The sequence below is a fragment of the Phalaenopsis equestris genome, unplaced genomic scaffold (genome assembly GCF_001263595.1).
Source record: "Phalaenopsis equestris unplaced genomic scaffold, ASM126359v1 Scaffold000094, whole genome shotgun sequence".
NCBI classification, from domain to species: Eukaryota; Viridiplantae; Streptophyta; class Magnoliopsida; order Asparagales; family Orchidaceae; genus Phalaenopsis; species Phalaenopsis equestris.
Window position 1 is genome coordinate 7,116,972 of NW_018164536.1, and position 26,756 is coordinate 7,143,727.

Here is a 26,756-nt window from a genome sequence, read left to right on the forward strand (position 1 = left end):
GGGGATTTGCGTTTGTGAAACCCTGTAGCATAGGGGGGTTTGGCGTGGTTAGCAACGGTGATTGCGGCAGCGTAGGAAAGCCCTGAGGCCATAGCTTGCTTCACACAAGCACTGCAGTAAATGGCGCAGCTTGCCGATTGCCGCCTACGAACGGGACGCGAGCAGGCGAGCAGTTCGAGCAGATCTTTGACGGAGCAGCTGAGTGGCTTTGACGTAGCAGCCGAGTGGCTTTGACGTAGCAGACGAGCAGCTTGAAAACATACGACGAAACCTGTAGGGCGAAGCGCCGCAGACGGCGCAACAGACGACGCGAGCTCCTTCGCTAGCCAGAGTCGATGACGAAGACAAAAAGGATCAAAGCGAGCAAAAAAACAGACGTTTGTTTTGATCTAGGGTTCGCCATGAGCGGAAACCCTAGCAAAACGAAAACGAAGACCCATCCGGACGTGAAGGGTATATATATATATATATATGGGGGAAAGAGCAGCGATGGCTCCCTACGTGTTAATATTTAAAAAGAAAGTACAAGGCTAGGGGGGAGAAGGTCCCCATCTAGAAAACACAAAAAAAATACATTTGACTCACCCCTAAGGGTCCCTCTTCCCTAAGTACAACTCACGCAAAAATTAGTCTCCAAAATACAAGTATACCCAGAAACCAGAAAAAAAAAATCCAAAATAAAAATAGTAATCCTGTGTGCTTGTATATCTTGGAAGTATTTAAATGAAAACAAAACAGAGAAAGGCATGTAAAGGAGCCATCCTCTGTGCCGCAGCCAAGAGCAAGGACTCCATCCCAGCCCATGTCTACAAAAATGAGATCCTCCTGTAAACTGACAAAAACAGTCAAGCCAAACAAAAAGAGGGAAACCAAAAGAAAAAAATTTAGCAAAGTCCAACCTAACCGAATAGTTGATGGCCAGAACACATAAAATCTTAGAACCGAATGTAGGGGAGATTTAAAGTATCTCCAATGATAAGTCTCCGAAGAGGGCCAGTGGGATGTGTGCCAACGTGACAAGACTCCCCTGTATTTTTGGCAAGCCAATCAGCAGGGGAGTTACCCTCTCTATGAATAAACTTCCATTTAACCTCAAGATGTTTTTCAGCTATAAGAGCCATTATTCTTTTAAATATATCAATTAAGTTCCAGAGTGGAGAAGTAGTACCAAGCAAAATATCATAAAACATTTTTGAATCCATCTCCGCCTCCAGCTTACGAAAATTGAAAATGTTGGCCACCACTAAAGCCAAAAAAACTCCCCAATATTCAACAGCAAATGAAGTTTCGACAATAATTGGGGAAGCGAAAAAACCAAGGCATTTCCCCTCAAAATTTCTAAATAAACCCCCAACCGCAGCATAGTTAGCATGCCAACAGCCATCAACATTTAATTTCACATAATTAATATGTGGGGGAGCCCACAAAATAAGCCGAGGGACCTTAGTGATTTTAACCACGGAAGAGCTAGCTCTTAAAACTTTATTATAATAGGCAATCACATATGCAACAACCATAGTAATAGAGGGGGGAGAGGTGTGATACTTAAAACTATTTCTGGAATTCCAAAGGAACCACAAAACCAATAAAGGGAGGGGAAACCTCCCCTTACAGGCATCAAAATCCTTCCATTGTCATAAATAATTAGTTAAAGATCCTCTATGTGTCCAAGAGAAACCAAAGTGAGCGTCAATCATATCCCAGACCTCCAAAAAGAAACCACACTCAAAGAAAATATGTGTTATATCCTCCTTCATTCTACACATACGACATCTAGAGACTAATTTCAAGCCCTTAAGCTTAAGAATGTCATCCAGTGGGATTAACGACATAAGATAACGCCAAAGAAAAAAGGATATAGAAGGAGATAAATATTTATGCCAAATCCATTTCCCCCATATCCAGTCACGATGTGAGTGTAGAGTGTCATAAATGAGCTTGCAAACCGAGAGAGAATTGCTTCTTTTCCACATGGGGAGATCTCTATGAGTAGGAGTGATGGAGATTGTGAGCATATGCTTTGCATTTTGTTCCCCAGCTGTAGAGCATAGTTTAGAAAAATCCTAACCTTCAGTATAATAGAAATCAGAGACCAATAAAGAGTTAGAATGAGGGGAGTGAGATAAGCAAGTATTATGAGAAAAACCCCAGTTTTCATTCCAGAAGGAAATCTTCCCCTCTCCAATATGCCAAAAAATGAAACTATTTGTTGTATCTCTAGCATTCACCACAGCTTTCAAAATACGAGAATCTCCAACCTTCCATGAGACCAAGGAAAAAAATGAAACCATTTGTCGTGTCTCTAACATTCACCACAACTTTCCAAATACGAGAATCTTCAACCTTCCAAGAGACCAAGGAAGGATGAATATTAGCACAATATTTTAGTCTCATAAACATGGCCCAAAGAGAGGAACCCAATCTAAATAAATGAACCAAAGCTTACAGAGGTTCACTTCCACAGTATGCCTTAGTGCTGTAAAACAAAGACCACTAGCCTCTTTAGGCTTACAAACTTTATGGCAAGTACTCCAGATTTTCTTTGCACCATTCCCCACCTAAAGAAATTTATTAAAGAGCTTCTCCATAGTACAAATAGCACTTTTCTTGGGATTAAACACTTGCAAAACATATAAAGGAATGCTCTGGAGAACACTAGTAAGTAAAAAGATCCTGCCCACAGTGAAAAGGAAAACATTTATCCAATCATAAACTTTACGTTTGATTTTATCAATCACATCATCTATATGCACCTGTTTCCTCCTCCCCCTTATCAAATTCACCCCAAGATATTTAAGAGGAAGAGAAGCATTATGAAAACCTGTAAACATAACACCCCATTGAATAATATGTTATTTAACCTATTTGCCAAAAAACAATTGACATTTGTCACTATTGAAACGAAGACCGGAGCAGCTTTGAAAATCCTGTAAGAGTCCCATCACTTGTTTTATGGCAAGTTTAGTAGTAAAAATAATAACATCATCTGCATAAGCAAGGTGAGAGACCGTCATTTTAGCTTTGTTGGAATAGTGAGCATGCGGATGTGAGAGTTGGAAACCGTTAAGCATCCTAGAGAAATAATCAAAAGCTAAAATGAAAATAATAGGAAAAAGAGGATCTCCCTGTTTGATGCCCCGAGAAGCAGTGAAGAAACCATAAGAATTTTCATTGACCAAGACAGAATAATAATTGTTGGCGAGCCATCTTTTAATCAAGGAGCAAAAACTTGTATTAAAACCACCTCTAGCTTTGAGAAAACCTCTAGCTTTGAGAACATTGAGGACAAAATCCCAATTTAAGGTATCAAAAACTTTTTTGATATCAAGTTTAATCACCAGATTGCCACCCCTACAATTTCTATCAAGATCCTGTAATATTTCCTGTGCCAACAAAAGATTATCAGAAATGTCATGACCTTTAATAAAGGCCGATTGTTGAGGAGAGATAAGAGAAGAAAGATGAGGTTGGAGTTGAGCCACAATCACTTTACTAATGATTTTAGATATGACCGAGGTTAATGATATGGGCCTAAAATCCTTCCACTATGATTTAACGATAGACCCATGTCACTGAAGATCATTACTCCGGTGTCTTCTCTCCATCGTCATCGGCTCGCGGCTTCGAAGTCGATTGCTGCTCGCGTCTCATCGTCTCTGTTCAAAGTCGACAGATCGCATCTCGTCGTCTTTTGAAGCCAACGGATCACATCTCGTCACCTCTGTTCGAAGCCGACAGACCGCATCGTGTCTTCCTCCTCACAGATGCACAGAAGCCGACATCGATTGTGGCGGAGAAGAGTTTGTGTCGATCGACAGCTTGCTGAAGAAATGGCTTCAGGACGTTCCTACGCCGCCGCCCTCTTTTGAATATGTTTCCGCAACGATACCACGACAATTTTGCTCTTGGCATTGAAACTGAATTTCTCAAAAAAATTTCCCGTAAAAATGACAAAACTGCAATCTTTCTCACTGAGGCAGAGATCTCCACCCTAGCTGCGCTTTGTCAACTATTCTTAGTAGGTAAGTTTCTTTATGGAAACCCTAAACTTGAGCTAATTCGAAAGGACTTTGAGCAAATGAAGCTGAAAGGGGATTGGAAGATCGATAAATTGGATGATCGTCACATTCTTATTCAATTATCAAATGACGAAGACTACATCCATTTGTTTGCGAGAAGAGTTCTTCAAATAGAAAATCAGGTGATGAAGTGAAGGTTTTAAAATGGAAAATGGACGGTGTATTTTGACCCTCGTACTGAACCTCCTACCATTCCAGTTTAGCTGCGCTTCACAGGTTTGAAGATCCACTTTTTTTATCAAGAGCTTCTCTTCGCTTTAGCGATGGTGTATGGTAAACCCCTCAAAGCTGACACGCCTACATTGAATCTGACTCAGTCTTCAGAAGCCAGAATTTTGATAGAAATGGATATTACTTTACATTTTCCAGGAAAAATATGGATTGACACACAACATCAGAGATTTTGGCAGTAAACAGAACTTGAACAGATACCACTTTATTGTACCCACTGTCGTATGTTTGGACATTATCCTTCTCAATGTTATCAGTTGCATCCGAATTTAAAACCTTCAAGTAAAAACGCTTTTGGATCTGCCCCACCTCATACATGTCCCTCCTTCGCTCCTAAGTGCATTCCACAGACTATTGAAACACCGATCGACACGATGCCACCTCCCCCTCCCACTACCGGAGACAATACTGTCTCTGTTCTTCCGATTGATATATTGGCAGATGGTTTACTTGGGTCCGATAATCAGGATAGTATTGAAGCTCCACATCCTCAGGATGCATCAGGTAGTTGAAGAGACATGCTTACCACCTCTTCAGAATCAGAATTTGTTACTGCTAGTCAAGAGTTGGGGGCTCATTCTCTCCTACATGCCTAACAATCTGTTGACCACACCGATCAGATGAGCCAGTCCTCGGATGAGGAATGACACGTATACACATCTAGAAAAAAAAAGAAGAATGGAGGCACACCCCATATTGGGAACTTAAAGGATGATACTCTAGTAACTTCGGGTAATAGAACGACACTCAGCAATTTGTTAGCTGTCTCCGCTCCTAGAACCAGAGGCAGAGGCATGACTATGCTGGCTCGTGCCTAGCAGTTTATTTCCTGGAAGTTTTATTTTTTTTTGTTTTATCTATGTTTCATCCATTTAAGATGCTAGTGTCTGATGTATCGTATGGGTAAGGCACCTTTTTTTGGGTTCTCTCATACAATTTTTATGTATCTTTTCAATTTCAATAAAATTAACTCTTCGGCGTATATATATAGGTGGCTGATCTCCAAGCGTCAAAGTTTTGTTTTTTTTTATTTACATCACAATTTATCTCAGCTTTCTTTTTGTATATGCACATACGGGGTATACTTCAAAGTTTGGGTATACGTTTTGATTGACTACATGCATTTTTGAGTTTTTAAAAGCTTTTCTTTATTTTCTTCTTTTTTGGGTGGAGTTGTAATGTGGATGGAGGAACCCCTAGGAATTTATGTATGTTCTTTTTTTTAAGAGAGGATCCTCCTTCCCTCCCCTTTTGTAAACATCTTTTATTTTAACACGTAAGGAGTCACACGTTGCTATTTCCACTATATATATATATGGCATCGCGTAGTCTCGCGTCGACTGCTTCCATTCACATCGTCTCGCGTCGCGTTCACGTCTTGTCTGGTGGCAATGCTGAGGTCGTCTTCGTGCTTCTGCCTGCGTCTCGTCTGTGATAAAGCAGCTCGACACCTGCGTCCTGCTTCTGTCTGCGTCTTGTTTGCGATTAGTAAGACTTTGGCCAACAATTTTCTTCTCTGACGCTGAAATTTCAACTCATGCTGGAAAATACAAATTTACACTAGTTGGAAAGTTCCAATTAGGTTGTCCTAAAAAAGAGATCATCAGGAAGGTTTTTTAAGATTTCAAACTGGTTGGGGATTGACAAGTGGGTTATTTCGATGGAAGGCATGTTATGATACAGCTGAACAAAGAATATGATTACATGAGGATTTCTCAAAGAAATTTATCACAATTGAGGGCAAACATATGAAATTGCTCAAATGGGCCCCTAATTTCGATCTCAGTCAAGAACCCTCAATTGCACCTATTTGGTTCTCATTACAAGAACTCAAGTTTCATTTCTTTGATCTACCCATCTTATATGCAATTGGGAGTATCCTTGGAAAATCTTTGTAGGTAGACTTATCTACAGTTCATTTCTCAAGGCCCTCTAGTGCAAGGATTTTGGTGCGAGGATTTTGATTGAATGAGATATTATAATACCAGATATAGAAGAAGTCTGACTTGGATCTGCTCACACTGATTATTGTCAAAAAATCATTATGAAACAAAAATCATAATACTGCAAGCACTGCAAGATATTTGAACGCCCGCAAGAGAAATATTTCATATTGCATTCACAATTAAGAACCAATAGTCAAAAGCAGGAACACACTATTAGTGCATTTTAGGTGTCTGAGAACGCTCCCAGCAAACCTGATGACAACCAACCTGAGGAGTGAATCACCACAAGACAGGAGTTGGTGTCTGCCCCTGGGATCCCTTCTCCTGACCATACTACAACAAATAATGTTCGAACTGAAAATCAGGATAGTCCCGCAGCTCCTATTCAGGAAACATCAGGTGCAGAGGTAACAATTCACACTTCACATACACTGGAACCTATCACAGTGGCAACGACTATCTTTCCTACTACTGCGGTTCTAACATCAAATCAGATCAAAGATCACATGAGCCAGTCTTCAGATGAAGAATGACAGGTTTACACTTCTCGACAGAAGAAGAAGGTTGGGGGCACACTCCAACTTGGAAACTTAATGGATGATACTTTGGTGACTCATGATAATGACACGACTCTTCAAAGTTTGTTATCTGGTTCTGCTCCTAAAACTAGAGGAAGAGGCAGGACTAAACTGACTCGTCCCTAGCTACTTGTTTTCTGCATGCTTTAAATTTGTTTTACATTTTATTGAGTCTATCTATATCTTTTTGTTGGGGTATTATAGTACTTGTTTCGTATGGGTAGGGTGTCTATTCTGGGCTCTTCTCATACAACCTTTATGTATCCTTCTCTATTAAATATATATATATATATATATTGAGAAAACCCAATGACTAATATATTGAAAAGAAAAAAGGATACAAATAAATTGTGTGAGGAGCCCAAACATGACACATTTCCCACATGATAACCACCACATGCAAATTGCTCCGAAAAAAAAAATACAGAAAATACATGAGAGACCTAAAGAAATAACAAAAAATGTCAAAACTCGTAGTATCAGATAGCTAGAGAGCGACCCAATTTTGCCCTGTCTCTGCCTCTAGTTATAGGAAATGAGTCAGCTAACAAATTAGTAAGATGAGTGTCATTGCCAGTAGTAATCAATGTATCGTCCAATAAGTTCTTGAGCTCAAGTCTGCCTCCATTAATCTTCCTCCTAGAATAGACCTGTCATTCCTCATCCGAAGGCTGACTCACCTGATCAGTGGATTGGTTTAAAGTGTGTCGGTCATGTGTAGGAAATTGAATATTAGAGCAACTACTTGTTGTCCAACTGATCTTTTATTGGATCAAAGGATCATTCTCGTGTGTCTTGGCATATAGGCAAACCTTCTTCAATAACAATGAGTGGTATAAACACGTTTGGATCTGTACTTCTAGTATGGGAAGATGCTTCATGGAACTTCAAAGTACTATGCTCCAACCCAGCAGCCGGAATATTGTTCAAAAGTAGGAGCATCCAGGGATAAAACGGCTTGGGTATGGTGTTCTTCATCAGGAACTGCGGTGTTGGAAAGAGGATCGGGTTGCACCTTCTCAGCAAGAATGGTAGGTGACTGATCTTTAGCGATATTCGGCCTTAGATAAGGATGCAAACGAAAGCAGACAGTAGAACTGTGGCCAAACATACTACAATAAGAGCAATAAGGAGGGTATGGTTCTATTTCAACCTTTTGCCAATACCCGTTGTGAGTGGTTCCAATCCATACCTCATTCGGAGCTGGTTGAGCGATATCTTTCTCAACTAACACACAAGTAACAGAGGATCTGGTGACAGCAATCATAGAACTATCAACCTTGAGAGGCTTACCATAAGCAATAGCTAAGAAGTAGAGAATTTTCAAGTTGAACAGATGTAATTTTAATCCCGAAAACTATCAACCTTGAAAGACTTACGGTAAGCAATAGCTAAAGAGTAAAAAATTTTCAAGTTGAACAAGTGTAATTTTAATCCTGGAAACTTTTCATAAAACAGTTGTTGATCTTGATAACTTTACGAGAAAAAATACGTGTGTAATCGGCATCGTGAGATAACTGAATAAGTATATGTCGACCGTCAAGTAAGCCAATATTCCAACTGTCAAATAACTTCAAATAACTTCATAGCATCAAATAACTTCATAGCATCAAAATCTTTCCGAATGATCTCAAGTTTTGGGTGACCATAAAGAAATTTCCCCACTAGAGCAAAACGCCAAGAGGACACAAGAGTAATGTTTCAACCTCAGAGAGAATAAGAGCATGCTTCCCATTTTTTTACCAAGTTTTTTAATGAATGTGTGATCACCACCACCTTCAAGTCAAGAGCCTCGTGGAAATATTGTGGAATATTGCAGGACTTACCGATATGAAAACCAGGCTCTAAACCTAAAAGAGCACGAGTAGAAATAGGAAAGTTGCCCGCAAGGGCAGTGACAGAGAAACGGATCGTCCAGGCCATCTCTACAAGCACAATGACCACATCAGATTTGAGAGGCAGGCGAGCAGCGAGAAAGAGGCGATCAGGGAAGTTGTTTGTTGGGCATGGCAACGGACACATCGTTGAGTATGAGAAACGATGCGAGCCGCGACGAATAAAGACGTGCAAATGAGCTGCGAGCGAGCGTCGTCGACTACGGGTGAGGAGAGACGATGCGAGCGAGCGTCATCGACAAAAGAGATGACTGCGACGCGAGCGAGTGTCTTCGAGAGAGTTGCAAGCGCGTCAGAATGTCGTCGTGGGAGACGACGGAGAAAAAGAGAGATCGAAGAATCACCGCCGGGAATCGCCATCGGGCGTAACCCTAACGGAGCTCGCTGCCACTGTTGACGCCATTATCATATATATACATACATACACACATACAAAAATCATTCAATATTCTAGATGTTTACACAAATATAATTATTTTAGACTGCATGCAAAACTTTCATTTTTAAGCTTTACCTTCTGTCCAGTTGCATAATTAGGCACGGATCAGTGGCGATGGATATATTAAGTCTTTGCTTTAGTATTTAAAAATTACATTAATGTCTTAAGCTTCACCTCAATTTATGATATTTCATATTTAAGTCATTTCGCAAGTTCTGAAAAGTCCAAATTTTGAATTAATTTTCAAATTCCAAAAAGTCCACATTTTTAAGTTATTTCTAAGTCCAAATTCACCGAAAAATTTTGAGAGCCTTGCAACGTCTCCCTTCTTTAGAGCGCATTGGGGAGAATATCAACCCGTCAAACAATTTTTAATAAGCACTAGTCAACATCTCTGAGGAGGAAAAATTGTATTTTAACCCTTGGACTATAAGACAAAGCGGGCCTTCAATTAACCTACAAAAAGTCAAACAAAAGCACATATTTCCCGAATAGATATTTAACCTTGTCTGAACGATACTTAATTCCCTGGAGATGCACTTAAGCTTCGTAGAATGAGTACTTAAATTTTCATGCTTTTTTAAAAAAATTCGTAAACAAGTACTTAATTTTTCCTGAATGGGAGTTAATTTTCTGGAAAGATAGTCAAGTTTCATCGAATTAAATTTCCTTGCATTTATACCTTTGTGAGTGAATGGGAAGCGACAATATTGATGAAGTTCCAATCTCTCTCTCTCTCTCTCGGTTAAAGAAAAATGAGATAGTGTGTTTTTATTTATTTAGTGAAATGTGAAAAAATATGGTAAAAATATTACATGCAGACAAGCTAGGTGCGGATTGGGTGCGGATCGGTGGTATTGAAGTGGTGTTAGAGTGATATTGATGGCATTGGGGTGGTATTGAGGTGCAATACCACCCCAATGCCATGGTCCGCACATACAGATGTCGCACGTAATATTCGTTTGACAAATATGAGGGTTTTGGATATGGGTTTGAATAGAGAGGAACACGGGGAGATTGGGTAGAATTTTGTAGATGCTCTCAGGTTAGAACAAGGAAGACGACTGATTTCTGCAGCTGCTTGGATTGGAGAGAATAAGAAAGGGGAGGCTCACGGCTAGGTCGTGCGTGAGGTTTTGAGCAGAATGATGCGAAGTGACTTTTCGGTTGAGAGTAGTGAGAAGAGGGTTAAGTAGCGGCTATCTTTGTGTCCAGCGATTCACCATTGCCTACTCAACAACTCTAATTGTTACTGTATTACGTGCAATTAGATGATATGTAAATAGTTGGGCTTGTTCGTGACACTGTAGTTGTGCTGAAGACGCAAAGAGATAGACAGGATGAGTGGCTTTGACTCTGCGTGCAAAATGGAAGTGAGATCGCAACCAACTGGGGTGAGCCAGATGGCATTTCGGTTTGAGACGCTTGAACCAAGAATGAGATGGGCTTTTGCATATGGCGTGCGAGGGGGAAGTGGAAAATTTGATCGAGACGGGGTGGATGAGGGTTGACGTATTGTGCTGTTTAGAGTAAGGAGAAGTAGGTGAAGGGATGAGTGGCTTCTACGGGTTCAAAACTGGAAAGATGAAACAAGTGAAAGAAAAACTGAATCCTTAGGAATGTGAGGGATCATGAAGTAGTGGGAGGCACGAGTGAAAGCAGATATAGGAACTGAAGCGGGAATAGATATTTATATTTTAATTTATTTTAATTTATTTTAATTTATTTTTTTATTTAATTTTAACGGTCATTATCTATGAGCTATTGTAATTATATTTTGATTATTATTCTATTAACTCATCAATCTGAGGATTATTGAAATTATTCTTCTCCAATTTTGTATATTTTTATTAAGCTCTCCTTAAACTTTATAAATACCACACAAAATTTTGAAATTAAATACTCAATTAATTCTCTCCAATTCTTGTCATGGAATCCAAGCCTTAGGCTTTATTTTTCTTAGCATTTCTATAAGCCACTCCATTCATCGCTGCATTGCCTGGAATTTGCAAGCATTCATTGTTGCAAGTCTCCTTTCATTCTAGCTAGTCTTCACATTTGTAGCATTTTTAGCTACAGCCTTATCTTTATCTTTCTTTATTGCAACCAATTACCACATTTTTCCTTCCTACGGCTCACAAAAGTATCAATGTTCCATTGGTTAGGTTCATTTGGAATCAACATCAGCAAACAAAATATAATGGGAAAATCACAAAGCATGCATTTGACATATAGAATTACTTCAAATAGTCACAATTAGTTTGCAAATTCTTGAGTTAAATAATGTTTAACTACAAGAACTCAAACTTATCATTGTGTTCATGCAAACCATATTCACCTTGCTTGCAATAAAGACTGATGTTCAAAAAATAACAAAGATTTGTAGTTCACAAATTTAAGATTCATATCAGTCCATGATTGTTTTATTTGATTAGTTCAAAGAAATAATTTAGGAAGGCAGAAAAAAATGAAAATAACTTGAACATATAGAAATAACAAATAACTTGATCAATCTTCTATCAAGTTAATCAGTATATCGAGAGATATAACAGATATAGAAAAGGGCGGTAAGACATCTCTTTAAATTTATAATAAAAGTATGGAAATATGAACAATACCTCTCCACAGCCATCAACTAATGTCACCCGTGTAAGTTCGAAACCCTTGGCAGTTATGCACTGGCAAAAATGATGAAAACAAAGCATTTTAGAAGCCTATTACATAAGAAAGATCTATTTTCCTAATGCAGATCTGAGCTTATTTTATCAGTTTGGTATTTTATGAATAAATCCGATTGGGCAAAGCACTCAGGGAAACCCTCTTGAAATGGTGATGCACTGGCGAATAGTTTAGCTATTCATGGCTTTCAAGAACTGGGTTTTTTTTGTATGGCTCAATATCAAGTTATAATGTAAATAAATGAATTATTTAATTGATTCAAATATTTCTTGCTTTCTTCTTTGTCAAAAGGCATCGATTATTTGATTGTTGCTTCAAGAGTCTTGGCATACAAATTAGTCACTCATCCAGCCTATGATACTCTAGAAAAGAATATTCGCTTTTTGTTACAGATAAGAAAATCAATTATCTATAATTTTATATTTCACCCAAAAAAATTTATTTTGATAATTAAGTGATTTATTATCATTTCTAATATGCAATTAAAATAATTATTATATATATTTTTTTATATCTACCACATCATCATAGTTACCCCCGGTTTATCAGATTCCAAGCGAGATATAATAACCCCTAATAATTTGGTGATCTAAACTTGGGGGCCGAAATGTCAGCATGATTTGCACCTCTGAGATGGTAATCACTCACTATGTATTATATTAGCTCGATCTGATGTTTTTTTTTTCTTTCTTGATGGTAGTCTAATTTAGTTGCGATATTGTGTAACAACTTCACTATAAAATTACAATTTTTCTTGTTAGGTAAGTAAAATTAATTTGATAGTTCCTTCTGATTCAATATTTGATTAGGCTATCAAAACATTGATCCGTTGAAGCGTCTTCCTGAACTCATTAAAGATGATAAATTTTGAATACACTTCAGCGTTTAAGACTAATAATATAAACAAAAAATTCTTAGAGCAAAAAAACAATATCAAGATAATTATCAGTTTGAACAAGAAAAAGATGGTGAGACTTGCAGAAACACTCATTTATTAATGATTAGAAATTTTCACACAAAATTAGACTATAAAAGGTACCCATTATTTGTTAATAACAGCCTCCTGGTGTCATATAAGTAGAATCATTGATACTGGAGTAAACCAACAAGGGGCAAAACAAATATTATTATTGAAATCAAATAGAAAATTACAATCAACCAAAACAGATATCTCAAATTGCAACAAACACGACACTAACTAGTTGCGGTAAGGGCCGGGACAAGTAGAAACAATAAGGAGGCTATTTTCTAATTTCCCAGGCAACAAGCAAGCAGCGGAGATCGACGTGAAAGGGCTATCCTGGGTGATGTCAGCAAGGAGCAAGGTGATGAAGGCATCGGGGAGACGGCTAGCAGTGTGGACAGAGGTGGAGGCTGCTGTCCAGAGTGATGGCAGCAAGCCTGGGTGGCTGAAGCAGAGGAGAAACAGCAGAAAATGCGGTTCTAGGCGGTGGCAGCAAGGGAGGGATGGTTGGAAAAGTTAGGAAACAGCCGAGGAATGCAGGCTGGAAGGTGGCAGCAAGGTGGAAGGGGCAGGAGTGAGGTTCCAGGAAGGCGGCAGCAAGGTGGAAGGGGCGTGATGCTGATTCTGGATGGCAGAAGTACGGTGAAGGGAAGGAGATTCTGGATGGCGGCAGTACGGTGAAGGGAAGAAGAGCTGGTTCTGGCAGGTGACAGCAAGGTGGGACTGCAGAAAGTAGCCAAGTGGCGGCTGTTCTGGGTGGCTGCAGCAAGGACGGGTGATGGGAGCAGTGTGGGAAAGATGTGGAGGGGTGGACGAAGGACAATCACCACCTTGGGACTCTTAGATAAAGCTATAGAAGGAAGAAAAGGAGATGCCAGCGGCTGTTTGGAACAAACTCAAGCCAAAAACTGAGAATTCAAACTCTAATACAACACATATATATGAAAGGACTAGAAAGGAAGGAAAGAAAAAAGGAAATGTGTTCAAAAAAAGAAGGTTATCCTGTTCGGTTCTACTCCGCTTGCTTGAACCGGCTGTCGCGCCTTGCGGCCATGGGATCACAAGACCCCGAGCTCCTGCATCAATCATATGCTGAAATAATCAAAGAAATATTCTTACCATCTCAAAGAATCCTCCTAATTTAGTACTGCTAACAAATCTTTCACATTATAGACCAATAGTTGACTAGAAATTGTTTTTTCTTGTCTAGCCACACAAAAAAAAACCAACCAACAAAAATCTGGAATTACTATCTGGCAATATAGTTAATACTAAGCTACGAGTAATGCACACTGGTTTTTTTGCTTCATGTATATTCTTACCATCTCACAATCAAGAGCCAGGATTCTATGCGGTGAAGTCCCGACAGGAGCAGGAACAGTGGTTACAAACTCTGTATGAAAAAATATTCAAAGAAACGCTAATAAATTTACAAGATATCAAAATATATTTAATAATATGACCACCTGGGTGATTGATGCAATACCCACTATCTTCCAGCTCTCTCCGTGAATGAGTATAGTAGTTAACTGGGAAAGGAAGATCCTTTTGATTCTCCAAAAGGAGTGCTTTCTCTGAAATTAAACCAAATAGCAAGCAAAATTTCATAAATCAAATAGTTTTGCGTGGAACAAAAAATATCAAAATATTCATAAATCATGAAAATAAAAATTAATTAATATACTCATTTCAATAAAACTTAATTGGAAAATTGTCAATAAATAAAAAAAACAAATCCCTAAAATAACCTAAATGCAGAAGGTTTGCAAACGCATTTCACTTTTGCCCCACTGCCCAAAAATTCAGTTTCAATAGTTTCAGTGCTCAATTCTACTTTTTGGTCACTATTTATTATTAAAATATCATAAACATAAAAATAATTGTTTGAGAAAATTAAAATTAAAAATAACACTGAAGAGATGAAACAATGGAGGTTATGAATCCTAACATGCTAACATTAGCTCTAATAATGCTAAAATAATACGTTGAAGCCACCACATCGCTTATAGCTTAGCCAAAATTTAGTTTTTTTGATAAATTTTAAAATTTTAAATAGCATTTAAGATATGAAACAACGGAGGTTATGAATCCTAACATTTGAACAATAGTTCTATTAATACTAAAACAATTAGTTCTAGTTTTGACCAAATAATGGAGAAATAATTTAGTTACAGTAGTATTAGGTTGTAGACCGCTTCTTTTAAGATGACACACTTTGTACTTTGCCTTTGGAAAATGGATGCATCACACATTGTAACTTTATACTTACTGGAAATAGATCGTCTTCATGTTGTACCCAAAACCATTATTTCAAGAAGAAACCTGAAAAGAACTTTATGAGGTCAGTCGGGTGCAAAGCTCTAGTTCAGTCATCCAGCACACCCACAAACAGATGGACAAACATAAATAGCAAATCTTAGTTTGGGAAATATTCTCAAGTGCTTTCTAGGAAAGAACATTAAGCAATAGTATTTGGTGCTTCGTCAAGTTGAGTATACCTACAAGCGGTTCACTAATCAGTCCACGGGTCATAATCCCTTAAAGATTTTATATGGATGGAAAGCTCTTACTCTTTATTGTTAGTTGTCAATACTACCAGCTATTACGGTTTGCACGGATGCAAAGGCATGAATCGAAGAAATTCAAACCATACATTTCGTGCAAAGGCAAGAATCGGAGAAATTCAAACCCTACATTGTGAAGCAAAACACTAAATATCAAAAGCAAGCTAACAAATTCAAGAAAGTTATGGTCTTCAAGTAAGGCGGCTTAGTATGGATCAAATTGAAGGAGTTTCCTGTAGAGTTGTTTGGAAGGTTTCATCCTAAAGTTAATGGTTCACTTAAAATCACCAAGAAGATTAATGATAATGCCTACAAGATTAATTTACGAGGAGACTATAATATCTATGTTACTTTTAACATTGTTGCTTTATGAAAATCCAAATGCTTTCAGAAATGAAGGTGAAGCCCCTCCTAACTGGAGAGAATGACGTGAGAGTGTCTGTAACACAAGCAACTAGATGGCCTTGATCAAGGTGGGATTTGTGAGAATGAGATTTCCTGTCCCTTGAATACTATAGCGGGAGAATTCCAATCGATTGGCATGCAACAAGGCATTGTGGGCCCTATTTACCAACTATAATTTATACTTAGGATTTAATTTCTTTTCCTATGTTAGGTCTAAACACCTTAGATCCAACCTATGGGTCTAATATGGTAGACCAAACATTATAAATATTGTTTTAGAACCTATCAGACACTTAAATGGATTTTGGTTTATGCAATAGAGGTTGTTTCTCCAAGTTTATTTTTATCAAAGTGTTGTATCCATAGGTCTTTCTCAGGTGGTATGTTTGTAACCTGATTAGGTCAAGGTGGTGATCTCCTTCGAACAATCGAAGATCTTCTACACCGATTGTCTTGCTACCAAACTACCATTCCGACATATGATTTGTTATCCAACAACAATTCTTTGTCATTCCTAACCAATCTCCTAACATTCTCACACCATCCAAAGTAGTGACAAAAAATGGAAATAGCTTAGTTGTAGGAGCCCAAGATTGGTGTCAAAAGCCTTCTTCTAACAAGCCCCTGGCGTGGCTGTCTTTCCCACAAGTTATTGGTCTCATCATGCCCTTTCCAAACAAGCTCAATTGCAGCTTTTGCATTTCTTTTCCATCAAGAGTATCAGGTAAAGACAAATGTGAGAGAAAAAGTGAGAGGGAGAGGACGGGAGAGAGAATACAAGCAACATAGGGCATGCGAGCGAGAAATTTATTTTTTTAAGGAGCTGTGTAGATCTTAAGTTTTTATATTTTTTAATAAAATTAAAGGTCAAGCAGCCCTCAAACATGTCAAGACATACGAGTATGGAGATGGGAGGGACGTCAAACATAGGAATGGTATTCCGGCCACATTCTCACCTCACCTCCTATATATGTTGTATGTGTTTCTATGCCAATGATAGGTCAGCATTATCCTATGGTTTTTATAAGAAAGGTTTCAGCAAGCATTGAGAGATAAAGCAAGTAGTAGTTGGCTAAACAAATGAAGCCAGCTCAAAAGTAACCGTTTAGTAAATTACTTGGCAACTTGTTTGAGGTGCCGACTAAAGAGACCTAATCTTAGGCTTTCTCTTCACCTTGGTGGGTCAATAGTTAATATAATGGCAGAACTTCCGGCCCAATGAAATCATAAAGGAACTAACACCGAAAACCATGTTACTGACTCACAATGCTTGGAGTAGATGCCCCACCTCTTCTGCCCTTGAATCCCTTTAGCATGCCCTGTTCCAAGTATGATTAAATGAAAGGGACACATAACACCACATAACCCTTTAGATCAAACTCAATCATCCTATCCTGCTATAGTTACTCCCATGGAAAGAGAAACTAGTTTCGTTATTAGTTTTTTATTTGAATAGGATATTTATATATGATAACTTTTATCACAATCAAATAGCTTACAAGCTACAAAAACACAAGCACTGACGCTCGAAAATCCTAAAACTCAAGGAAAAGGCTACAACAATTAAGGTGAAAATAACATAAATATATTCTTTGGTAAGATAAAAACTCTCTTGAACTCCAGAACCAGTAATTAACCTCTTATAAAAATAGAAATTATGGGCTAAAATCCAGAGAAAAAAATAACTTCTATAAAGAGAACTTCCAAGCAATTGGTCTAGTGAGAGGTTATTCAAGAGTCCCTCAGGAAAATAAAAATGAGAAGCTAATTTTGTTCTGAAGGTTACCTTCTATAGTTCTAGAGGTTATAGAGTTTCCTGGATTTTTTCACTATTGATTTTATGTCTCAATCTTCTCAAGAGAACAAATTTTTTGTTTGGTCTACTTTATATACATAGTGCACCCTAATAGTAAGATTAAGTCAAAATTTCTTAAGATAATACTTATATCATTTATTGATGTTTGAATCTTCCTTGAGATCTTATTACACTCAAGTTTAATACATCCAACTTGATAAAAATATTCAGCTCTCTAATTACAATTTTTCTCCTTTCGTAGCTAGTCTAACATATAAATCTTCAAAAATCTTTTCCTTAGCTTTCTAATCTTGTATCAAAACTTAAAAACTCTTCTAATCATTATAAACATCCATAATATTTACTCATAGTCACACCACTAAGTGACTTTGCAAATGCACTACTATTTTCAAACTCATAAACATAACACAATATTTTTAATAGAGCAGTAGTCATCTTATCTCAATATCAAATTTAGCTTATCTATAGAATTCCAATTTAATTCTCCTAACAATCAACCTGGACGGACCTTCAACTCACAAAATCCTTCTTGTTTAAGAAAAAGATACCTTCTCTTCAAAATCCTTCTTAAATCTGGGGAAATATCTTACTGTTTTAAAGTATGAGTGTGCCGTGAACAACAGAAAATAAGGTATTAAAATGGTTACCATAAAAAGTTCTAAAATAAAAAACCCTGTGTGAATTGTAGATCATTTTGGAAAGTTACATTTTCTCAAAAAGTAACATGAAGCAGAAACATAGAATAATTTGATCTTGAACAACATCAAATCACCATAGAAATGCATATCGACATTCTAAACACGTCCACACCTCTAGCTGAAGTTGGACAATGAAACTGTTGATTTGATTCAATTTCCTCGTGTTTTCTTTTCACTCTGTATGTTAAAAGTGCACCAATTGTTTGCATTTCATCTGCCACACAGCTGTCATTCAGGTAAACCAACGAGCAAATTTAGCAGATAAATTAGCATGCAATAATTGACTATTTCCATAACAAACATTGCATCATATGAACATGAAATCCTCAAGATAAAAAGCCTCGTCATAACCTTAAAGCTAAAACTTGCTTTGGAGCTCCAAAACATTTTCTTAGTCCTGAAAACAAGTTCGGATTTGAAAGGTAAAGATCAGCATCCAATCCTGGAAGATGGAGAAGCACAACCTTCTGAATAAGTGGCTTGTTCTACAAGGTATAATAAGACAATGAGTCTCCATTCAAACTAAAAGGGAAAATAAAAGTGATTAAAATTAATAAGGTTGTGTTAAAATAATTAGGATTGCTAAATAAAAAAAGAAAGAAGTGCAACAGATTAATGTGCCTGAGAGGAAAAGGGGAGTGCCACATATTGCTCCATCATTCCACCAGTAAAAAAAGAAAAAAATTGAGCAATAGTTATAATTTTTAAATTATTAGGTAGTAGTTTTCATTTATTTTTTAGGTTATATTATATATGAATACCTATTAAAGGAATGAAGGAAGCAAGCTTTCTAGCCATTTATTTTTCAATATAGCATCAAATCAAAGTTAGGCCCTGTTTCCAATCTTTATTTTTACCTCTCTTTCATTCTTCTACTTCTCATTATGTCTGATTTTTCAACTGAAAGAAAACTTTAAATGCTACAAACCTTGTATAATTTGAATGGAAGAAATTACCTAAAGTGGTTTCAAATTATGAAAAGCTTCTGAAAGGAAAGGAAAAAATTCATCATCTTATTGATTCTCCAAATCTAAAATATCTAAAGTTTGCACTTTATACTAAGCAAATTTCATTACATGTCATGGTTATGAAATACATTGATGCCTGAAATCAGAAGACCATGCAAATTCCTAAAAACTGGAAAAGACATAAAAAGCTGTCAAACAAACTAACTCAAAAGTTAAAGATACTACTCTCATCTATGAGATAATGCATCACTCTCAAAAATCAAGCATGACAAAACTTTGAAGATCTTAAGATGAAATAGCAGCCATCCTATAGTTCTCAAACAATTTGTAGAAATAGAAAAGCTTTTTTACATGACTCAATGATGAATTTGTTCAATTTCACACTCAAAAATTAAGTAAAGATAACATACCATTCCTAATGAGATCACTCCCATGAACTGAAGAAAGAAAAAGGATAGTAATGCTTCGCACCCCAAATATTAAATATTACTAAAAACTATCAAAAAATCCTAAACTATGGGGTTTGTTTCCACCAAATCTTCAAAAAAAAAAAAAAAAGAAAGTGATGGAGCATTTCTCTAAAATCAACCTGCAATGCAACTATTACAAGTATGTAATGACTGAATTAAAAAAAGAAAGAAATTCTATTTGGTAATGTCGGTTCAAGTAGACAACTATCTCAGAGGTTACGACTTCAAGATAACGGAAGAGAAGAATGATACCCGAGTCAACCCAAAAGCCAATAAGGGAAGCATATTTTATCACGCAAAACAATGAGATTACAATCAAGACCTTGAAAAAAGAAAGGAAACATGACACAATACAAATATCCCTCTAAGATGAGGTCGGACAGCAAGTGGAACAACAACAAGGTCGCTTGGGACAGTGGATGACCGACTGAAAGGGTACAGGTGTGGCGGGCAACTGTGAGCAGGAAGAGTAATAGCAACAAAAGGGTGGTGCAGGGAGGAGCGGCAACCGACAGTCAAGGGAAAAGGGGAAGGGAATATGCGGCGATAATCACCACCTTGGAGCAGGATACAGCCGGAACACTACATGTCCTCAGATACAACCCTAACAAGGTAAAAGACGACATTGACAACAAAAAACTGAAGCAAAAATTGAACCCTAAACAAAGTAAATAACAGTGTTTTGATATATATATATATATATGACATGTCTCCTCTTCGATGCTCAGCTCCTTCGCTCTGCTAGGGTTTCGCCGCATAGCGAAATTTGGCAACTGCTCTGTTGATTCTCGATGCGTTGAGCTCCTCTTTCGTCGATGTCGTCTACTTTATTCGTGCTTCATACTTTCGTCCTTCGCCATGTTTCGTCTTCGTTGTGCATCGTCTGCATGCAAAAGAAGGGCTAGTGTTTCGTTTTGCTACGTCTTTGTCATGCGACGTCTGCTCCCGTCCCCTCGACTTCGTCTGCTAGTCGAAAGACCATCTCCGGCAGTGCATCAGCTGCTCTGCTTTGTTCCCTATAAGCATTGATGGCCTTAAGACGTTCCTACGCCGCCGCTTTTGCTGGCGACAACCCCACTCGCCATCCTATGTCGTGTATGTTCCCGCAGCAATACTAAGACGCCGTAGCGCAGGGCGCTGACATTCTTAAAAAAGCATCCCGTAAAAATGGTAAGCCTGTAATCTTTCTATCTGAAGCCAAGATTTCCATCTTAGCTTCATCCTGTCGCTTGATCCTAGTTGGTAAATTCCTCTATGGAAGCCCTAAAATCGATCTAATTCGAAAAGAGTTTGAGCAAATGCGTCTGAAAGGGGAATGGAAGATTGATAAATTGAACGGTAGGCACATTCTTATCCAATTATCAAATGATGAAGACTATGCTCATTTGTTTGCGAGAAGACTCGTTCGAATAGATGATCGTTTGTTGAAAGTTTTAAAATCGACAGCCGACTTTGATCCTCTCACCGAACCTCCTACCATTCTTGTCTGGCTGTGCTTCTCAGGTTTGAAGTTCCATCTCTTCAATCACGAGTTCCTCTATTCCTTCTATGGTTTACGGTAAACCCCTCAAAACTGATATTCCTACAGTTAACATGAGTCGGTTTTCTAAAGCCAGAGTTTTGATTGAATGAGACATTACTTTACTTTTACCGGGTGAGATCTGGATTGTCTCACATCACCAGGGTTATTGGTAGTGGATGGAACTCAAACAGTTCCCACTTTATTGCACCCACGGCCGGATATTTGGACATTCTCACTCTCAATATCACCATTTGCACCCTCATTTAAACCCTCAGAGTAAAACTGTTACTGGACCCCCTGCTTCCCCTCCCACTTTCCCTCCTCTAAATCCCATTTCTCCTGTCATTGCCACCTGTAACCCCCTTACTACCGAAGACCCCCCAGACAGTACTGTTTCTGTTACTGTGAATGGCGTGTTGTCGAATGGTTTAGCTAGGCAACCTACAGCCTCAAACAACATTGAAAACGATACTGAAAGAACTCTACTTCAACAGGAGTTAGTTTGGTCCAATCATCAGAAGAGTTTTGAAGCTCCTCATCTTCCTCGGGAAGCCTCGGGCGCAGATGAGACATTTCATACTTCACCTACCCTAGAACCTATCACTAATACAACAGTTGGTCATCTTTCTACTGTGATTCTACCACCTCATCAGACTAAGTGGTTCTTTTCTGCGTGGATTCCCTCGCGTGCTGCGGTTTTGTGTCTTCTGCGCATTTCATCAGCGGTTCCCGTCTTCTGCGCAGCTTCACCCCGACCTCTTCGACTAATCTTTTTGCCCTCTGCCCGACTTGCAGTGCTTCTCTTTGTTGTGATGGAGCTTCCTTCTTCTTCGGTTGAACCTGACAAAACATCATTTGCCCACGTGGCGGGTAATCCTCAGGGGGAGACGGTGGTTGTCTTCTCCTCAAGTTATAAGGAGAATCGTGATGGTACAGGTGACTGCCCCTTTATTAAAATGCAAGCAGAAAAAGTGGGAAGACTATTTTTTTCTCTGAGTCAGAAATTTCAACCATGTTTGACAAATTCAAATTTGCTCTTATTGAGAAATTTCAGTGGTGACACCCACCTATGAAAGTTATCAGGAAAAATTTAAATGACCTTAAATTAATAGGAAAGTGGAAAGTGGGGCTCATGGATGGGAGACATGTTTTAATTCAGTTAACCGTGCCTGAAGACTATACTCGAATTTTCTCCAAAAAATATTTTAACATTGTTGGCAAACCAATGAAACTACTGAAGTGATCTCCTGGTTTTGATCCCAATCATGAATCTCTTACTATACCGATATGGTTTAGTCTGCCTGGTCTCAAGCTGCATTTTTTCCATCATCAAGTTCTTTACTCTATTGGTGTCATACTTTGAGACCATCTGAAGCTAGATCTACTCAGTTTCAATCTTACCAGACCTTATGTGGCCAGAATACTTGTAGAAAGAGATATTACTTTGTCTGATGTTATGGAAGTTTGGTTGGACACAACGCATAATAGATATTGACAATAAATTGTCATGGAACATAGACCTCCATATTAATCTCATTGTAAGATCTTTGGGCATACCCTTGATAAATGTCATAAGTTTTATTATAATTTAAAGTCTAAAGATTAAGCAAATAAATATGGATCTAAGAATATATTTGTTCCACCTGGAGAGAAAACTGCAACTGGATAGGATTTGGTATCTGATTCTATTTTCCCTGTGGACCCTCCCCCTGAAAATACTGTTTCTGCAATCGATGAGAAGCTCGATGGCCCTGCTGAGCAACCTACACTTTCAAACCCTATTGAAAATAATAATGAAGGACCCTACCTACACGGACTGATAATCAGAAGAACCTTTCAGCTCCCCATCTTCAGGAAGTATCAGGGGTAGATGCGACAACTCTTGCCTCATACACTTGTGGGCACAACTGTTGGCATCTGAATAAGCAACAATCTTCAGATGAGAAATTGCAGGTCTACACTTACAGAAGGAAGAAGAAGAACAGAAATTTACTTGAGCTAAGAAATTTAATGGATGATACTCTGGTTACTTCGGGCAATGGTACACATCAATCTGTTAGCCGGTTCCTTTCCGAGAACTAGAGACAAAGACAGAACTAAAGTGTGTTGTTGTACCATCTACTTTTGGGTTTTAAGTTTCTTTTCTTTTCTTTTTGTGTGTGTTGTACCGTATGGGTTGGGTGTCTATTTGGGTCCACTGATATAACTTATTTGTACCCTTTTCTCTTCAATAAAATTGTCTTGGGCTTTTTAATATATATATATATATATATATACATATATATATATATTATGAATGACATCGTTTTCTCCCGTTATCAGCTCTGCTAGGGGTTCGACTCATGGCAAACCCTAACAACTTTTACGGCAATTCGCATCAGTTCCTCGCTGCGACTTCTCCGGCTTCGTCTTCTGCGTCTTTTCTGTCGTCATCGACTCGCGCACTGTTTCGACGCCGACTGCGGCTCGTGTCTGCGTCACAATTTTGACGTCAACTGTTTCGCACGCCGACCTCGTCACATTCATTGCTCGACGACGCCTCTATCACCCTGCCCGACAGAAATTTCCCCCGTACTCTTCTGATTCGACGCTACGCCTATCCCTGCCCGACAGCTTCATTTCGTCTCGTTGTTGACTTCATTTTTAGTGAGGTCTTAGTCTCCTATTCTTAGAACCTAAAATCTAGCCTTAGGAGTTCCTGTTGACCATCCTAGAGGACTAGCAATGGAGCCCACCTCCCATAGAACTTCAAACCACTTCTTGACTCATTTTTGTGAAGAACTCGCATGAGTGGTTCAAAGCACTCAACTTCTAGTTGCAAGGGCTAAGGACCAACATGTAGAGGGCCCGAAAATGAAGTTTCTATAGGATCAAACAGCCTTAGGTAAACCCTTTGTGACTCGATTACTCGCAAACGCCGTATTTCACGCACTCACTGCACCACACACGACTTTGACTTGATTTGACTCGTCCATCGGTAAACTCGTCCGGACGACCCCAGATGAAGAAACGGACTGCGCCGACGCGTCCGGAACGTCAACTTTATCTAGGAAGGACTCCCATATTGCTAGGGTTAAGCTCGAGCACAAACAACACGAAAATTGATGCATTTTTTTTAATAGCATGGCATGGGTTCGGGCTCGACACGGGTTCAATTTGATCTCGAAACAGGCTGAACACGAGCTAGGGCCATTTCAAATTTTTAAATTTCAAATCAGCCACATAATTTCATCTTAATTAAATCTAATTAGGGATTATTACTTACCTAATAAAACTGTCCCTGGATGGAATTCATTCAATTCCCCGCCAACGCCTCCCGTAACGTCTCTTCGGCTATACAACCTCTCCCTGGCATTCGAATCAGGCGGTCACCGAAAGCTGCTCCTCCTTCGGCTCAATCTCATTTGCCCCTCTTCTTCTTCGCCTCCTCCTTTTGCGAGCTCGCCTCCCTGCACTACATTCGGCCTCACCTTTCCTCTCTCGCCCTAGCCTCACTCGATCCAGCTTCTCCTCTACACCGAAGGCCAAAGACCACGACCTGCTTTGCCTCCCACTCCCGCATCTTCCCCGCTCGCCCAGAAATCCCCGCTCTCGTCTTCTTCCCCGCGTACGATCCGAAGCCCACTGCTCTCTTCTTCTCGCTCGCTCCTGCTCATCTCCCTCGCAACGATCTTTCAGCGCCGAAGAACCCCCGCGACATCGAACGAAACCCCCGCTCGACCCCGTCTCCTCTCTTCTTCCCCCGATCGAAGCGCTCGAAGCACCAAAGAAGCTCTGCTCCTCCCACGCAGACCCCGCTTGCTTCTCCTCCCCCGATCGAACAACTGTTCGAAAAAGCACTGCTGCTCCTTCTCGATACTGCCCTCACAACCCATACCAGCTCCTCCTTCCTCCTTTTCTTCTCCAGCGTGCCTCCCACCGACGAACTTCTCCCGGTGACACTTCGGCCAGGTATACCTCCTCCCCTTCCTCTTCGTTCTTTGCTGCGGCATTAAAAATAAAAAAAAATAAAAAAAAGGAAGATTTACAAGCTTACCATTCAATCTTGTGTTTTTACTTGTCTAACATCTAAATTGTTGTTTTTTTTAATTGGTTTCTCCTCTTTTCTTTCTTTGCTTTGTTTTTTTTTTTTACATAAATGCTTTGTTTTTTTTTTTTGTTTTTTTTTTTTACATAAATGCCACTGTTTATGCATGAAAGGGTAAAAAGTTGTTTTGGTGATATAATGTGGTGTTGAACTCTATGAGCTTTGAGACTGTTTTTTTTTTAGATCTCCTTAACAGTTTTCATTGAATAATGTTAGTGACCCACTCTCTCGCACTCCCTCTGCTCGACCTCGTCTCCCGCACCGAAGGAGTCGCAGACCCCGCTCGACGCCTCGCCTGCTAGCCTCTTCTGCGAACGTCGAAGGCCTCGCCTCTTCTGTGGACGTCGAAGCTCTCGCTCCTCTCTGCGAAGACCAAAACCCTTGCTCGCCTCTCTCAGCCGGAAGAATAAAAATGTTGTTTTGGCCATACATGCTTACTAATTTTGGAGAATTATCTTCTGATTTTGCCTTAAACCACTGCCGTCCCAACTGAATTTTCAGCGAATCGCGATCGTCGTTAGCAAGGAGGTGGTGACCAGATTTTAACAAACACAGAACCAACGTGTCCTTTTATTTCCTCTTGATCGAAAAAAGCTCTTGTAAAGGTATATCCGCTCCCAAAATAAATCTCTGTATGATTTTCTTTTACTTATGAAAGTATGCAAGTGTTTAATACTTCTAAAATAAAACAAAATGTGTATGCAGGAGATGCTTGTATGAAATAGGATAGACTCCATTTGATTTTTGCTATTCTATTTCAAAATTTGTGTGGGATGGGTCTTGATAGATTCATTTGGACATTCATGCAAAATTTTCTTGATGAAATCCTCTTCCAAGCTGATGTATTGTAAATCGTAACAAATCATATATGGGTTTGCCAATGGTAATCGGAATTTCACATTCATGCATTTGCCTTGTAGTTGCATGCCTTGTAATAAATGTGATGAATCTCTTCAGTTATATATATTCGGAATGATAGATTATTGCAAGATTACATGAATTGTGGTGTTGAACTCTATGGGCTTTGAGACTGTTTTTTTTTTTGTGAGATCTCCTTAACAGTTTTCATTGAATAATGTTAGTTGAATTTATGCTTTAGTTGAAAAATGCAAGTATTTGGGGGATTGGTATCTCATGAAATTTATGCCTTTTTTTTCATTTTTTTTTTTATTTCTGTATCAATATTGTTGGAGGAAGGGCGAGTCTCATGATGTGTGCTCTTAAATTTAAGGATAGTAGTTTTGCTGAGGAATTTGTTGATGAATATGTTCATGAAGTCTACAGATATTAAGTTAGCTCGTGAATTGTTTGATGAAATGCATTATCTTTTATAATACACATAAACTTCAGTTTTTGTAGGCCTACTTGCTGAATTAGCTGAATTGGAAGTTTTAGAATGACATGGATGTTGTTTT

At 38.7% G+C, this 26,756-nt stretch overlaps 1 protein-coding gene across 7 annotated transcripts in view; it reads right to left on the reverse strand.

Annotated features, from left to right (window-relative positions):
- The window catches only part of LOC110020148 (small RNA degrading nuclease 5-like), a 112,642-nt gene that overhangs the window by 52,477 nt on the left and 33,409 nt on the right, over nt 1-26,756 (reverse strand). For 6 of the 7 annotated variants that reach the window (XM_020718145.1, XM_020718143.1, XM_020718142.1 and 3 more), the window contains 5 exons: nt 18,646-18,779; nt 18,407-18,519; nt 14,278-14,385; nt 14,134-14,204; nt 11,787-11,846 (listed from right to left, as the gene is read on the reverse strand). In XM_020718145.1, the coding sequence (XP_020573804.1) occupies nt 11,787-11,846; nt 14,134-14,204; nt 14,278-14,385; nt 18,407-18,519; nt 18,646-18,779 (486 nt within the window). The remainder of the gene's footprint in view (nt 1-11,786; nt 11,847-14,133; nt 14,205-14,277; nt 14,386-18,406; nt 18,520-18,645; nt 18,780-26,756) is intronic. The other variant, XM_020718144.1, reaches the window with a different exon arrangement.